General features: G+C 45.2%; 1 protein-coding gene across 2 annotated transcripts in view; it reads right to left on the bottom strand.

Moving 5' to 3' along the window:
* Nucleotides 1-16,908, bottom strand: part of Pitpnc1 (phosphatidylinositol transfer protein, cytoplasmic 1) — a 240,031-nt gene that overhangs the window by 3,114 nt on the left and 220,009 nt on the right. For both annotated transcript variants that reach the window (XM_005402155.2, XM_013503184.1), the window contains exon 9: nt 14,463-14,526. In XM_005402155.2, coding sequence (XP_005402212.1) covers nt 14,463-14,526 — 64 coding nt within the window. The remainder of the gene's footprint in view (nt 1-14,462; nt 14,527-16,908) is intronic.

Here is a 16,908-nt window from a genome sequence, read left to right as displayed (position 1 = left end):
TTTTTGGTTTTTCTCCGGTACCGGGAACCGAACTCACGACCTTGCACTTGCCAGGCAGGCACTTTGCCGCTGAGCTAAATCCCCAGCCCCTACTTTTTGGTTTTTTGAGACAGGATCTGGCCCTGTAATTCAGGCTGGCTTTGAACTCACTATGTAGCCCAGACTGGCCTCAAACTTGCAGCAATCCTCCTGCCTCAGCCTCCTGAATTCTGGGAGTACAGGCATGTGGCACCACGTCTGGCATAGATAAAATTTTTGAATTTTTTTTGTTTTGTTTTGTTTTTTTGAGACAAGGTCTCGCCATGCAGTTCAGGCTGGCCTAGAGCTCTTTGTAGCCTAGGCTGTCCTCGAACTTGCAACGATCCTCCTTCCTCAGCCTCCCACGTGCTGAGATTATAGGCATGTATCTTTGTGCCCAGCAAAATTTTAAAAAAATTTTTAGTACAGGGACTCGAACTCAGAACCTCCCTCTTGCCAGGCAGGCACTGTGCTGCTGAGGTAAATCCCCGGCAGATCAAATTTTTAAAAAGATGCATTTACCTTGACATAAAGTAAAGAGTTTCAGAAAAATTTTAGTGCCTTAAACTATCATGTGTTTTTCTGTAATAAAATCTTTTTTTCTAAAGAAATAGCTGAATATGTTGCTCTGCTCCTGGCATCCAGCAGGGGGCAGAAATAATCCAAAACACAAAATTTTGATTTTCCACTTTCTTCCCGAGTCTCTTAGAAGTTCCCTTCCTTGCAGGGCGTGGCTGCGCACGCCTGTAATCCCAGCACTCAGGAGGCTGAGGCAGGAGGATCGTTGCAAGTTCGAACCTAGCCTGGGCTACAAAGTGAACTCAAGGCCCGTCAGAACTGCAGAGTGAAACCCTGTCTTAAAAAAGACCAAAAAAAAAAAAAAAAAAAAAAAAAAGTTCCCTTCTTAAAGGTTTTGAAACAGCTTCACTGAAAACGAGACTGTAATTTCCACATTGCAGCGTTCGTGGATATTAATTTTGCATACTTCCAATCCAGTTTATTCCTGCTTGGGCTGATGACTTCACATGCAGTTTTTGTGAAGCTTCACAAGCAGCCTCTTGATTGTAACTGTTTTTCCTTATGCTGGAAGAAAGACTGTGGAAAAACAAATGATCCCCCATTTCATGAAATTCCAAAGAATAAGGGAACTGTGGCAAGCACCAAAATAACTGCTCTGTGTAACTTTCCAGGGGAAAAGCATTTCTTGTGCTGAAGTCAGGGGAACAACCGCGATTTGCAGCCAGAGAATGCATGAGGCTTCCCAGAGGGGTGTGGGAAGCGTTCGGGGGCCTCTCCTTCTACACAGTGAACTACTTCATCATGATCATCATCATCAAGACTGAAAGCCCCGCAACGAGCCTGACAGCTGTAGGCTTGGAGACCTGAGAATGCGAGAAGCACCGTGCTTAGCGCCCTTGGACATGCGTGGCTTCTTTTGCCACCTTTATACGAGCAGCTTCCCAAAGCGGTGGAGGGGGAGCTGGTGTCTAACAGTCCTAAACGAAAAGGTAACTGAAAGTGATGGAAATTCAGGCACAGTTCCCTTAAAGAACACTTCTAACCTGAGAACAGGGGGCGAGAGGCAGTCTCATCAGAAGGACCTGCGCAGGGAGCAGTCCCTTCAGAAGGTTTCCTGCAAATCCAATCCCTGCAATCAATCAACCCTGGGAGGGAGGAGTTAGGGCCTCGCAGTAGTCACGTGCCTTTGAGGAGAGAGCCAGAGCCGCGCAGGGCGCATGCCCGGTCGCGCTCTGGAACCGGAACTCACTTTCCCCAGGGCAGCCAGAAGGTCTTCACGATTCTACAGCAGCATCTACAACCGCAGTCCCCTTTCGGTCTTCTATAACTACAGTCTTGATTCTTAACAAACCTAATACGTACTACTCTGGCGTCTGCGTTGACAGGCTTGAGAACTCAAGCTGGCACCCAGAGTGATCCTGGCTCCCGCTGAAGGTCTCTAAGATTTGGTGATTGGATCCTTCATTCGGTAACTGTATCTCTTCTTCATTAGCATGAAGGTTTTTTTTTTGTTTGTTTGTTTTGAGACAGGATCTCGCTCTGCAGTTCAGGCTGGCCTTGAGCTCACTTTGTAGCCCAGGCTGGTTTCGAACTCACAATGATCCTCCTGCCTCAACCTCCTGAGTGCTGGCATGACAGGCCTGCGCCACCACGCCTGGCTACTTTTTTTAAATTGAGACAGGTTCTCATAAAGTTACTGGGTCGCTCAGGCTGGGCTCAAACTTGTAATCTTCCTGCCTCAGCCTCCCCACAGTGCTGGGATCACAGGTGTGTCCCACCACACCCAATGAGATTGTTGTATTTATTTATTATTATTATTTTTTGGTACCAGGAATCGAACTCATGACCTTGTGCTTGCCAGGCAGGCGCTTTGCCACTGAGCTATATCCCCAGCCCCTAGATTGCTATATTTAAAATGCTGGCACGAACCATACAGTCCGCCCTGTTCCCAGTGTGTGACTAAACAACCTGAGGGTCTGAGGCTCTTGCTCAGTCCCTGGCCCGATCCACTCTGCAGCCTGGCACGATCCCAGCCCATCCCCGCGCGCCTGCTCAGCCTGAGCGTACACACAGACGGCCGCTCTATCTTGAGTAAAACAGATCGAGGAAAAAAGAACTGATTGGGTAAAACAGCTATACAGAGCCCTAGAAAACGTTTCGAAGCGCATAGAAAGAAACCTAAAATAGCAGATGAGCCAGAAGCCGTCCTGTGAATGAATACGGGAGTGCTAGCTATGTTTTGAAAAGTTATGACATGTTGCTCTAGTGTACATATGATGCCCGTTTTCACTGCTCTGCTCTTTTAGGTTTGCGTAGGCCACTTTCCCAGGACCAGAAGATGTTTCCGCTCTCCACGTTCTTGGTTTTATTTATTTAGTTTTTTTTCTGGTACCGGGAATCGAACTCACGACCTCACACTTGCCAGGCAGGCACTGTGCCGCTGAGCTAAATCCCCAGCCCCACGTTCTTGGTTTTATGCCAAAATCAAAAACCAACCAAACAAACAAAGAACAAACCCCCAAGTCAAGCAGTTTTAAAGAACAGAAAGGTCTAGAAAAGAGAGAAGATGCTATCTGCGTTAGACGCAGTTTAGCACCTTCACCCACAGCTTCCGGGCGGCGGCAGCGTTTTTTCCGAGAAGCCTGGGGGTGGAGCGTTTGCATATCTCAAAGCGCAGTTTTATTGACATGTTTCTTTCGTAGTGGGTGGGCAACGTGGTGGAAAAATTCTACATACACTTGTTTGGGCCTGGCTCTCTATGTCATCCACAGAGGAGGAGTGCTGATTGCAAACTTTTATGTTGGTTTGTTCATGCATGTTTTTCTCGTACTCCCGCACATCATCCATTGTCATATCTGAAAGAGGCCAAGATGTGGGCAACTTCCGTTATTACACAGAAACTTTCACGGGGAGACTGCAGGGAGAGATGGCAGCTCAGCAGTAGCCAAGGAGGTGTAAAAAAGCAGGGCACAGCCTAACTTTATGAAGAAGTCATAAAGTTAGCTAAAACAGCCAAGGGGGAGTGGAGGGCAAGGGAGTTAAGTCGAAATAGGCTTAGAACACAGAAGAGTGGAAAAAACGAAGGGGGAGGTTCTTGTAAAGTGGTCTCAGTGGCAGGAACTAGTAGCGTGTGGGCAGTCGCAGCCTGAGATCTCCTAAAGCTTCCTTAGAAGATCCCGTCGGGGAGGGTCAGGTTGATTCGGTTTGAGACTTACCTTCACGTACCTTGCCAGATACAGTTAGAGAGTCTTTGGATTAATGCATTCAAGAACAGAATGGACACTTTCATTGCTACGAGAGGAGACAGGGTGTATGGAGACAGCTGAACCATGATGGTCCCTGGGGCAAGTGAGATTCGGGGCAGTTCTCCCACAGAGATGGATTTTTGGAGAATATGTGATGTCAGAGAGTACAGGGCTACCGTGCAACTTCAAGTCTAGCCTGACAGCTTGAGGATGGCTGGCACTACTTCCACCCACACTGCTCTATAAATAAGACGGCACCTGACACGATTTGGGGCCCGAGCCTGCAATTTTTCAGTAATACAGGATAATGATCTCTTAATCCGGTGGTTCTCACCAGGGGACAATTTTCTAGCATGTTTGGTTGTTACCACTGCAGGAGGGGTTCTACGGGCCTCTGTCTAGCGGGTACGGGTCAGAGGTGCTGCAGACCATTCCACAGCGTAAGGACCCCCAGCCTCCAACAAAGCAGGATCTGATCCAAAATGTCAACAGTGCCCAGGCTGAGAACTCCTAGCTTAATCCAACTGAGAAAAAGCACAGAACTCATCCAGTGTAGGTATGTGACATGCAGCAGATGGATCATTACTCTCCCTTTAATGCTTCCTTCATTTCACCCCCTACCCTCCGACCCACTCTCTGGCTGTCTGTAGCATGTAGGAGCAGTTTCCCCAGCGAGGCAGTCCTCTCTCGCTGTCTGTGTCTCTTTACCGGTGAAGACACGCCCAGCAATTGCTTCATCTGCCGCCCCGATCGCTAACTGGCTTGGTGGAGGATCCACACTGGGTGCTCACAGCTGGAAGTGTTCCTTCAGGATTTATTGCACCATGTGGTCTGATGTCTGTTTATGTCAATCCACGTGTCATGGGGGGGCTTCCTCATTCCCAAAGGGCAGGTAGGGCCGAGCTAGTGATTGAACCCCGTGTGGTCTGCGGCCAAGCTGGCTCTGAAGCCAGAACTGGGCTGTTTTATGTCGCTGAGGCGCCCCTCCCACCCTGAAATCATCAGTCAACAATCTGTCTATAAGCAATGTAAGTACCAGGAATGCTAAGCAGCAGTCTGAAGCGAAGAGCATGCTTCTCTGTTAGAAAACCAAGGGGCTGAAAAGCAGTAAGGAGGTGCTGCTTACGATCAGAAAAACATCTTAGTTAACAACAAGGCATTCTTCAGTACACTCATTTTAATTTCAATGGTTGATTATAAAATTTCTTTAAATACAAACATACCTGGGATGAATACTGAGGTACCACTTTTATTTTTAAATTTTTTTTGTCTTTTTGAGACAGGGTCTCGCTATGCAGTTCAGGCTGGCCTTGAGCTCACTTTGTAGCCTAGGCTGGTCTCGAACCCACAACGATCCTCCTGCCTCAGCCTCCCGAGTGCTGGGATTACAGGCATGCGCCACCACACCTGGCCCTGAGATACCACTTTTAGCTAGAAGTTTCAAAAATTTTTTTTGAGACAGGGTCTCACTACACACTTGAGGCTGGCCTTGAGCTCACTTTGTAGCCTAGGCTGGTCTCGAACTCACAACGATCCTCTTGCCTCAGCCTCCCGAGTGCTGGGATTACAGGTGTGCGCCACCACGCCCAGCTAGAAGTTTAAAATTTAAAGATATTTCTCTATACATATATTATCAGACACATAATTTAGAAAACAAAAGCAAAGGAGTTTTGGTTTTATTGCTCTAGTGAATCCCAGCAGAAATCAGTCTTTATCTTTAATTAGCTCAATGTTAACAGAGGGGCTTAAGTAGTATGACTACGGGATTTCAAAGATATATCAATTTTATGGAAGTGAAAAGGGGTTTAACAGCAAAGATGTTCATTATTGCCTTGTTCATAATCATGAAAAATTGAAAACAACTCAAGAAACTGACAGAACTATGCAGTCATTAACAATGAAGTAGAAGCATATTTAATACTACTATAAGCACATATCCTTGATACAGTGTCAAATAAAAAACAGAAGGCCAGACTTCCACATACACGATTTTAGTCAGAAAATCATCACCTACCTTTAAAAATACTGAAAGCACCTATTTCAAATCTTAACAGTGATTATTTTCAGGAGTTAGAATTGCAGATAGTTTTAATTTCCTTTTTGGTTTATGTATTTATCTTTCCTATTTTTTTTTTTTTTACATCAAATACGGATTATTTGTGTAGAACAGCCATTATTTAAAATCTATTATTTTGAGTCACTAGAATATGAATATCATCAAGTAGGAACTGGTAAGGGGAAGATAAACTTTTCTAGACTTTCGGGTCACTCTAAAAAACATAATCTCTTGTTTTGTTTTGTTTTGTTTTGTTTTGTTTTGTTTTGTTTTGAGCTAGGTCTCATTATTTAGCCCAGGCTGGGCTCGAACTTGTGGCAAGCCTCCTTCCTCAGCTTTTTTTTTTTTTTACTGAAGAGTTAAGAAACAAAATTTCAGGGAAGGCTACGCTACATGCAGGCTGACAAGAATCTTCCCCTGCTGTGGTGAAGACATCTGGTTCCACCGCATGGATCAACAAGTCTTCTCTGGCTTTGTAAACTATGAAGTAGCGGCTTATATTGAAGTGCAAAATATTTTTCAAGTATGGTCCTACATTGATTTAACCACTGCATCTTTTTAAAAAATAAAATATAGTTTAAGTTATTATTCATTTATTCAATCACTCAAGTAATACGTGAATTCTGTTCCATAAAAATAATCCAAATAGTACTGGGTTATATAGAGAAAAGTGTTTAATTCCTTTCAATCTCTTTCCCAATCCCATTGCTTCTCCTGGAGATAACCACTGTTAAGAGATTGAGATAACTGCTGGGAGATAATTCTTCTTCTTCTTTTTTTTTTGGTACCGCTGAGCTACATCCCCAGCCCAAGAGATGATTATTCTATGAAGCATCAGTTAAGTATAGTATCGTAGGCAGCCTGCTCTCACACACACACAGAGTCTTCTTTATTTACATATACAGTATTCCACTATTGTTACTGTGGCATACTTGCACTAGTTTGGGCTTACTTTTTCTCCTAATGGAAGATGTACATATTTCTGTATTATACATACAGAACTACTACCTGGTCCTTTATAACTGTTGCACACCATATTCATAGTATGGGTGCATTATAATTCCCTTTACCACAGGCCTGTAAATGGCTATTCACACTGAAACTAATTTTTTTCCAATCAGATTTCATTGTTATATTTTAGGTATAGTTTATACATATTGTTATATTTAGGTATATTTTATTGTTATATTTTAGGTATATATATATATATATATATCTGTATATCTATATATAATGATCACATTCATCATAGAGAATTTGTACCTGTACATGGTATAACTTGTTACTGAAACTAATTTTTTTTTTTAACTGCAGTGACTTCCACTTATTTTGTTACATTTTTTCACCATGGTGATTTACAGGATCTTTAAGCCAATATAAATATTTCATAAATATGTGGTCATCTAGCTATACTGCTACACAATACCTCAGCAGTATCCTTCTGCAAGAAGAACACCGAAGAGTAAAGACCTGACACAATTAACTAGATGCCATGAAAATCTGCTCCAGATACTTGTTTCTGAGGGAAATGCATCAAACACCTGTTCAATTAAGAAAACCATCCTTACAACACAGGATGCATTTTTTCTGTTTAAGTGGGGCCTAGAATACCGAGGGGGAATTAGGTACTGAATGGCAGAGCTCCATCCCCAGCTTATGCCATGAATTCATAGGGAATAGGTTCCAACAACTCAGTTCCTTCCCATTGGTTCTCACGAAGTGTGCTTCTCTGGGCGGGGCAGGCTGGCGCTTCAGCTGAACCCAGGTTCCTTTCTCTTTGGCTTCCTTCTTTTTCTGATCATTTTCCTTGACACGTTGAAACTAATTTTTAACTTTCATAAACACTATCACACAAAATTGCTTTGTGTTATATTCATGAGCCCGTGAATTTTTTTCCTCCTTCTTTTTTTTTTCCTTTGTCATTCAGATTGGCCTTGAACTCACTATGTAGCCCAGGCTGGCCTCAAACTTGCAGCAATCCTCCTGCCTCAGCCTCCTGAGTGCTGGGATTACAGGTGTGTGCCACCATGCCTGGTGAGCACATATACTCAAGAATACACTTGTAGAAGTAGAATGGTTGTGTCGTAAGTTACTTGTACCTATCATTTTAATAGCATATTTTTTACTTTATCATTTTATACCCAGAACTAAGTATTATTGGTCTCTTAAATTTTTGCTATTAGACAAATGTAATACCTTATTGTTGTTTTCCTTACATTCCTTATAATTGGTCCTGAGCTTATTGGTCATTTGCATTTCTTCTATGATTTACCTATTCATTAAAAAAAACCTTCCCACTGAGGTGCTAGATTTGCAATTTTTTTTTTTTTTTTTTGTCTTTTTTGAAACAGGGTCTCACTGTGCTGTTCAGGCTGGTCTTGAGATCACTTTGTAGCCCAGGCTGGCCTTGAACTCACAATGATCCTCCTGCCTCAGCCTCCCCAGTGCTGGGATTACAGGCCTGTGCTACCACGCCCAGCTATTTGCAATTTAAAGGACTTCTTGATATGTCCTAGGTATCATTTGTCTTTTTTTTGGTGGGGGGTCTTTTTGAGAGAGGGTCTGCTCTGCAGTTCAGGCTGGCCTTGAACTCACTTTGTAGCCCAGGCTGGCCTCGAACTCACAGCGATCCTCCTGCCTTAGTCCTCCTTTAACTATGTATGTCGCAAACATTTTCTCCTTGGCTTTTCAGTTTGTTTATGGTGGTAACTTTCTTGCAATGATTTTACTTACTTATATATTTTAGTATTAAATATCCTGTGGTGCTGAGGATTGAATCCAGGACCCTTGCATGCTAAGCTGGTGCATTAGGCTACCCTCTCAGTCCAATCGTCTTGTTATTTTGCGGTACTGGGGATTGAACCCAGGGAGTGCTGAGCTACAGCCTCCACCGTTTGATCTGAGACAGCGTCTCGCTGAATTGTCCAGGTTGGCCTCGAACTTGCAGTCTCCCTGCCTCAGCCTCCAGAGTAGCTGGGATCACAGGCCTGTACCACTGTGCTGGTTCATAATCTTTTTTTTTTTTTTTTTTTAATAAAAGCAGGTTGATTTCATAGGAGGAGGAGGTGAGATGGTATATTTGAAAGGCCACTAGGACACAAGTCAGTTGAACATGCGGACGTACTACACATGGCTGGAACAAAGCATCTGCAGGCTTGAACTTTTCCTTCATTATGTTACACAGTTGGAACGGCTAAAATTTTAAAAAGGAGAGCTTCACACTCATGCAGTGCCCCATTCATTCGATGGCGCATTGTACTTCACTTTCTTCTACAAACGTCTACTGCCAGGCTCCTTAGCCAAAACAGCAGTCATTTTTATCTCGTTCTAAACTAAAACTAATGTCTTGAACAAGTGGGTCAGGGAGGATCCAGAAATCATGAATTAGATCTGAATACTCCTTTGGCTCTGGCAAAATGGTAGCCATTCTTCGGGAAGCATCATTGGTCTTTTAAAAAATTAATTAATTTTAGCTTTTCAGTTTTCTGAGACAGGGTCTCACTATGTAGCCCAGGCTGGCCTCAAACTTGTGGCGATCCTCCTGCCTCAGCCTCCCAAGTGCTGGGATTACAGGCGTGCATCATCTCACCTGGCCTAGTATCACTGGTTTGATACACGCTTGTTACAAAAATCTTTGGGTGGCCGGGAGATAGCTCAGCGGCACAGCACCTGCCTGAGAAGAATCTTTGGGTGTCTTTTTTTTTTTTTTAATTGAAAGCAGCTAATCCCTAAGGTTTGGGCATATCATTTCCATGTAATTCAGACTGCTAAACTCTGGAACTATAATCTACAGTAGAAGGGAAGGATTTACAGATTCCTTCGACAGGGAAGCTCCGAGTTCTCTCCCTAGAAAAATGAACTGAAGCGCACACAGTGTAAAATATGGCATTGCAGCCACGCGCGGAGTCATATTCAGGAAATCTGGGGGCTCTGGAGAACGCTGTCTTGGTGAACTCAGCCAGCTGAAGCCAGTCCCGAGCAGACTCCTTGCTCTTCTCGTTATCCGTCTGCTCCGGGGACTCCAGGCTGATTTCTAAGTCCCTTTCATGAGACCTTTGCATCTGTCCGCCAGCGCTCAGCCAGCGCTCAGCCTTCCTCATACTTTCGTGGGGAAGGGCTGTTTTCAAAGGCATTTGTGAGGCTCCCCTCGGTCACAGGCGCCCTCTGGCGATCTTGAGTGTTCCTCTTCAAAACACTGTCAGATGTGTGAAGCAAAGCCCGGCTTTGGGGAAGCTGGGCTGGCTATTTTTATCCACCGCGCCTCTCACCCCATCTTCTGAAATGTGTGGTTGCTTCTCTGATTACCGTTCTGGTCATGCAGAGACCCAGGCTCACAGATAAAGACCAATCGGGGCTTTGAAAGACAAACAGCTTCTCCAGCATGGAAACAGTTACGGTGTCCAGTGAACATGAGCGGAATAAAATCTCTTTAGGGAAACAGTTTCGTGATAGCTCGATGCTGGAACTCAGAAGAGATGGAAAAATAACCCTGGGGTGAGAAAAGACCACCATCCTGTACAATATCTTTCTTTCTTTCTTTCTTTTTTGGAGACAGGGTCTCACTATGTAGTCCAGGCTGGCCTTCAACTCACTGTGTAGTAGTTTAGGTTGGCCTTGAACTCACAGTGATCCTCCTGCCTCAGCCTCTTGAGTGCTGGGATTACAAGCCTGCACCACTATGCCCAATTCTTCTCTTGACTCTTATTTAAGCGCTGCAGGTGGTGAGTAATCAATGAGGAAGACAGCAAGGGCTGCCACGGACAGCGCAGCAGGGTGTTCGGAGTGAGGTGAACGGGGCTCAGCTCCATCCCCAGCCCACAGCACCCACTGCGTCTGCCCGGAAGGAGCACCTCCATCCCTAATCCATCTGTTCAAAGGGGCTGCTTTTCTGTCACCTGGCACCAGAGTTTAGCAGCTGGCCCCAAAGATATCTATGATTTTCTAGTCTAGCCTATTTGGACTGAATTAATTCACTTGCCTTTGCAGTCTTATCTGGCTTACAGCACAAGCTAGAAGCTAGACTTTCAGAATCGTCTTGAGAGCTCTTTCAGACACAGGCAGCTGGGCTAGACCCCCGCTCCTGAGTTTCTTTTTTTTTTTTTTTCCGGTACTGGGGATCGAACTCACGACCTTGCGTTTGCTGGGCAGGCGCTGTGCCGCTGAGCTAAATCCTCAGACCCCCGCCCCTGAGTTTCTGAGTCCGTAGGTTTGGGCTGGGGGCCTGGGAATATCATTTCCAACAAATACCCAGCGGATACTGACATTGCAGGTCGGGGACCTCACCTTGAGAACCAGCCCAGTAAGTTCCAGCCACAGGCAAGGGTTTCTTTACTTTGGACCTTTTCCATATTTACTAATAAGCGCCTCTTTGGGCCTGTATGGACAGAAGAAAAATAAACCAGTGGAAGGATTACCTGGGTGGGCCCTGGCCTTGGTCACAGGGACCCTGAACAGGTGGCCGAGAAGACACCCCGTGGCGGAGGCTGATTGCATTCACTTGGTTCCTGAATGTATGTATCAGGTACTGAAGGAGCCGCCGCGTTCCTGGCTAGCTCAGCTCAGCACGTAGTAGCTCATGGGAAATTGAGGGTGCGGGTCTCAGACCCCACTGCTGAGTGAAAAGCCTGCCTGTTTTGATTGGGGCTACTACTGTGGATCCAGGCATACAAGGTTCCCTGATGATCTACATACACTAACACTATACTCTTTTTTGCACTAATGTACAGTATCTAAGGCCATCATACTGGGCTACACCTCCGGCCCTTTTTATTTAATTTTTATTTGAGACATGGTCTTGCAAATTTGCTAAGTTGCCCAGGCTGGGCTCCAACTTGTGATACTCCTGCCTCAGCCTCCTAGAGTGCTGCGATTATAGGCATGCATCACCCTTGTCAGCACAGGAAGGACATCTGGAGCAAGAGACTCCTTGGGTGGTTAACTGCCCTCACCTAACCCATCATAAGTAAATAATAGGCAGCTGTTCTCACGGGCCTCCCCTACAGATCTTCTGTTTCTTTCAATATATTTTGTTGGATTTGGCCTACTGTAGTAACTGGAGAATGTCTCTCTCTGTCTCTCTCTGGTGCGAGGGCTTGAACCCAGGACCTTGCACATGCTGGGTGAGCATCTCTTCCTTGCCCAGCTCAGCTGGGATGGAAAATAATCAGGCTGCACCCTCTGTACCCAGCCGTTCGCTTACCAGAGACGCACATGCACTTTCTCTTCTCTAGATCCTGTCTCTAACCAAAGCCTCTTTGCCCATGAACAGCCTCACGGTGTTTTGCCCTCTTGATCAGAGCCAGCTTGTCCTTTCGATGTTGCCTTTTTGGAAAAGCCCTCCACGGCATTTAGGCACCAAAGAGAGACTTATCTAATGCCCCGTCTGTTGGTCCTCAGAGAGGCAGATTTTGGGCACGTCAGATGCCTGTCCTCTTGCCAAATTTCTATCAGTTCAAGTCTATTTTCCTTTGATATCTTTTTTTGTCTTTTTGAGACAGGGTCTCACTATGCAGTTCAGGCTGGCCTTGAGCTCACTTTGTAGCCCAGGCTGGTCTCGAACTCACAATGATCTGTGAGTGTCTGTTGTATTCGGGGCCCGGGGTAGAGGCACAAAACCAGGACACAGGGGATGTAGAGCAGCAAGAGCCAAGTTTGTAACTGTATATTGAAGTTTATTTTGTAAGAAGTTTTATAGCATATAAGTGTAGTTTTTTAGATAACATATGAGTATATATCGAGCCAAGTAATTGTTTTTTTGACAGTCTGTTTTAGGTGTGTTTAATAAACCAAGGTCGGTTGTTATCTTATTTTTTTAAAGCATGAGAAGCAGAAAGTTGTCACACCACCACAAGACTGTTCGGGACATTTTATTTTTTACAAGGCCGAGACATTTTATTTTAATCTATAAGGCCTCTGGCCACTTTCCCATATTGTGAAAGCCTAGCCAAGCAAGTTTTTAAGGTTTTGCGAGGGGAGAGCATTTTCTCCTCAAGAGGCACAGGCATTTTAGTCTTTATCTCGACCCCAAGTAACCTGCGGCTCCGGCCCACACAAAGGGAGGGCCTAGGGGCCTGAGGATCCTGTGTTTCCCACAATGATCCTCCTGCCTCAGCCTCCCAAGTGTTGGGATTACAGGCGTGCGCCACCACACTGGGCCCTTTGAATATCTTTTTGATAGTTCCTTGGTATTGGTAACAAGGAAACCATCATGGGTCCAAGACAAGAGAGGCTAGAAATTCTTTACTTTCTTTTTTTGGAGTCTATGCTGCCCTTGAAAATCTGAGAAACGTGTGCTAGAAAAAACATCCAGAAATATTTGTTTAAGGATCAGAAGATGAAATCACAGGAGACTCTGTCTACCTGCCTCAAAAGATGGCAGAAATAGAGAAGTCGTTGGTATGTGAGGGTAGCAAGGCAGCCTGCCGATTAGGGTGGCATCCTGGGGCAGGTGATAAGAGAGAATAAATGATGACCTGCCCTTGGACAGGTCCGGGAAGAGGCATTTATTTTTCAGAAGGTGCAGATCTGGGAAACTGAGAAAAACAAAACAAAACCAAACAAAAGCCCACAGTCTGCAGAACCCCGCCTTTAAAAACGCGGCTCATAGGGCTGGGGATTTAGCTCAGCGGCACAGCGCCTGCCTGGCAAGTACGAGGTCATGAGTTCGATTCCCGGTACCGGAAAAACAAAACAAAACAAAAATGCGGCTCAGAAACAGCCGGTAACATGAATGACCACCCCCGTCTTTGCCCCCCTGCCCAAAGGATGCTTTTACTTTAACCCAGGCAATTTCTGCTAAAAAAGGGGGGGAGCTGGGGCATAATGATAGAAAAGAATTCAGAACAAATGTAACACGACTTGGGAAAAGGCCAAGAAGGAGGGCATTTCACTGGACCGTTGACCTGAGAAGCAGATCTAACCTAAGTCACCCACTGGGCGTGTTTATTTCTATTTATAGCCAAGCACACAGCTATCCGGCGACCCATTCTGGGGACACAGGATTCAGGCGGACAAAACGATTGTGCCGAGGGCCTGGGGAGAGCGGTCTGTCCATCACGGCATGTGGCAAACCTTATTTCCATGCACTGGCGATGTGAAGAACTTGTTCAGCTCTTCCCATTTCATTAAAAAAAAAAAAAAAAGCCAGAAAAGTAGTTTCAGTGAGAATTAATGGGGCACCTGTGCCTCGCCTCTGCTTGCCCTTGAATACTTACAGAGCTTCTGCGTATTTGGTACGGGATTGTTTTAAGTGTCCTTTGAATCCAAAGACTGCTTTTACTTGACATGATGCTTCAGGCAGCTTTGATCTTGGATTGAAGTTTGGGATCAATTAGAATGGGTCTGAAACCCATCCCACAGAGAATGACAGAGCCCTGCACATCAGCTATGCAAGCATCAAACGTACCGAGGTCCCACTGACTCGGTAGCTCTGTGGCTATTTTAGACCCAGCTTCTATAATTGTATCTTTATTATGCGTCACGGACAGGGCTACTTCCCATACAGGCAGCAGTAACCGGCCTTTGTTGCTTTCTTCCTAGGTAGCAGTTGAAGCCAGAAGCACTGAAAGCCCAAGGGAACACGTTATGAAATTGTTCTTCAAGTTATTTTGGGGAAATCGACTTACCGTACCACTCATCAACCCAGGCAAAGGCCTGTCGGTGTCCAATCAGCAGGATGTCTCGGACCACCTGCAAAGGAAAAGGAGGCTGAAATAATACCATGTGTGACAACTGCTTGGAAAGTAGGTCGTTCCCAGTTCTGGAAACCTGGGCCGTTACCGATTTCTCAGCCCCTCCGGCTGTCTGTGAGGATACACACAAATGCTGTGTGAGCGGGGCCGCGCCTCTGTCCACCGCACACCCAGGCTGCCCCTAAATTAGTCCTTCTCCCTTATCTGAGGCAGGCCAGGGGTGCCCACACTAATGACAACCACTGGACAGTCACACAGCACAAGTTTACATCACTCTCCAGGCTAATCACCTTGAGATTTTTCATTTCTCCTTAATTAGAGCGGCGTGTACTTTTCCTTTGTAGAATGGTACACGTCTCGCTGGTGCTGAGAGGTCGTAAAGGTTGGAGCTCAAGAACACTTTTTCTTAGCGCAGGGCCTTAGGAAGATCTTATCACAAAAATTAAAAAAAAAAAAAACAAAGGCTGGGGATGTAGCGTAGTGTGAAGGCCCTGGGTTCAATCGCTAGTCCTGGGGAGAGGGTAGAGCATTTCTCTGTGTTGCAAGTCACTTCCAAGCAAAGAGCACTTAGCATTTCCTCTTCTGTGATGAACTATCCTAAATATCGATTCAGCTGACTCAAAAGTAAGTTGGTGCGTGGTGTATGAGCTAAGTTAACGCCCTTCTAGGCTTGACTTTCACGTAATGCAAGGGAGAAAAGCAGTTTAGCCAACTATTACTGAAAGAGATGAAATAAGAGACCCGAACTGGAAGAGAACATAATAGGAATGATAAGCTTCAGTGGAGACAAAAGGAATCAGATTGTTTCTTTTATTTCCTTTCTTTTTTTTGTGTGTGTGTGTATGTCTTTTTGAGATAGGGTTTCCCTATGCAGTTCAGGCCGGCCTTGAACTCATTTTGCAGCTCAGGCTGGCCTCGAACTCATGCCAATCCTCTTGCCTCAGCCTCCCTAGGGCTGGGATTATAGGTGTGTGCCATCACATCCAGCTGAAATTGCTTCTCACAGGGACATATAATGGCAACAGAAGACTAAGGAAAATAACATGCACTGTTTGCGTATGTGTGCAATCCTGCTCACCTGCTTTTACTTCACGGTATCTTTTTTGTCCCGTGTAAATATTCCTTTCTACATTTTTTGGATACACAGTCTCCCTGTGACATTCCTGCCCAACAAACCTAGTGATTGTCAACAATCTCTCACGGAAGGTTCCGGCGTGTTTCAATCAGTGCAGGATTTTAACCTGGTGAATCTGCAGACAAGGGAGGTATTTATAATGAAGTGCTTACTCCTCCAGGCCTCCGGACATCTAGTGAGGCTTTGATGATTCGGAAGAAGGCAACACGTAACGAGTATAAGGAGCAACACACAGTCGTACACACTTGAGTGCTGAGTGTGTCAGATTCATGGACATCAAAAGAACAGCAGCGAGGCGCCGGGAAGTGTACCCCGTTACATTAACACACAACACAGCTGCTGGCTGGGAACGAGGACTCAATGATGTGCTCATGGTTTGCTTTCCAACATTTTTTCCCTTCAACTGTGAATAGACTCTAAAAAAAACCCCAAAAGCCACCCTCCCAAAAGCAAAACAAAAACCCCCACAAACAAAGGTGTTCAGAGAAAGGCATCCCTGACACTTTAAACCCGCGCAAATTCTCCTCTCCGACACGCGCTGCAACTCCTATGCTACCGCAGGTGTGTTTGCGGGGCGTCGTCACTTTATTTGGCAGTGGACAATAGGATGTCTGTGACTAACGCACCCTCCTCGCAGGCACTTGAAAGAAATGGATTTGCAAAGCCAGCCTAAGTCATCTGTGAGAAAAGAAACAGGAGGATCCGTGTGGCAATCTAAACACGCTTCGTGACAAAAAATAAAAAAATGCATTTTGATAATGGCCTGAGTAAAATGAGATGATGTGGGGTAAAAAAGACAAAAAGAAAACAGGAAGAGAGAGCGAGGGAGAGAGAGAGAGACATGTAGGAAGTCAAGGAAAAAATAGACACGGAACCGAGATCGCAAAAATATCTGCTCTGGGGGTTGTGATTGTTTTCCTCCTTAAAAACCAAGCCACAGAAGGGACACAAGAGGTTTCAAATGTGATTTCTACGCATCTCACGCCATTCTGACTCCAGAACAGGCTTTGAGACTCCGTGGAGGATCTTGTACTTTTGTGCACAAGAAAACACCAACACTCTCGAATTAGTTCCAGAGTCTGTCATTTTAAGTTTTGAGGAGTTGAGCGATAGACAATCTACTCCATAGATCATAGGCCATAGACCTAAACTCAAGAATTAAACTTTCTTGGGGCTGGGGATTTAGCTCAACGGCAAAAGCGCCTGCCTAGCAAGCGCAAGGTCGTGAGTTCGGTTCTCGGTACC

Source organism: Chinchilla lanigera, unplaced genomic scaffold (genome assembly GCF_000276665.1).
Source record: "Chinchilla lanigera isolate Chin_1 unplaced genomic scaffold, ChiLan1.0 scaffold00077, whole genome shotgun sequence".
Taxonomy (NCBI): domain Eukaryota; kingdom Metazoa; phylum Chordata; class Mammalia; order Rodentia; family Chinchillidae; genus Chinchilla; species Chinchilla lanigera.
This window is presented reverse-complemented; position numbering and strand designations above follow the sequence as displayed.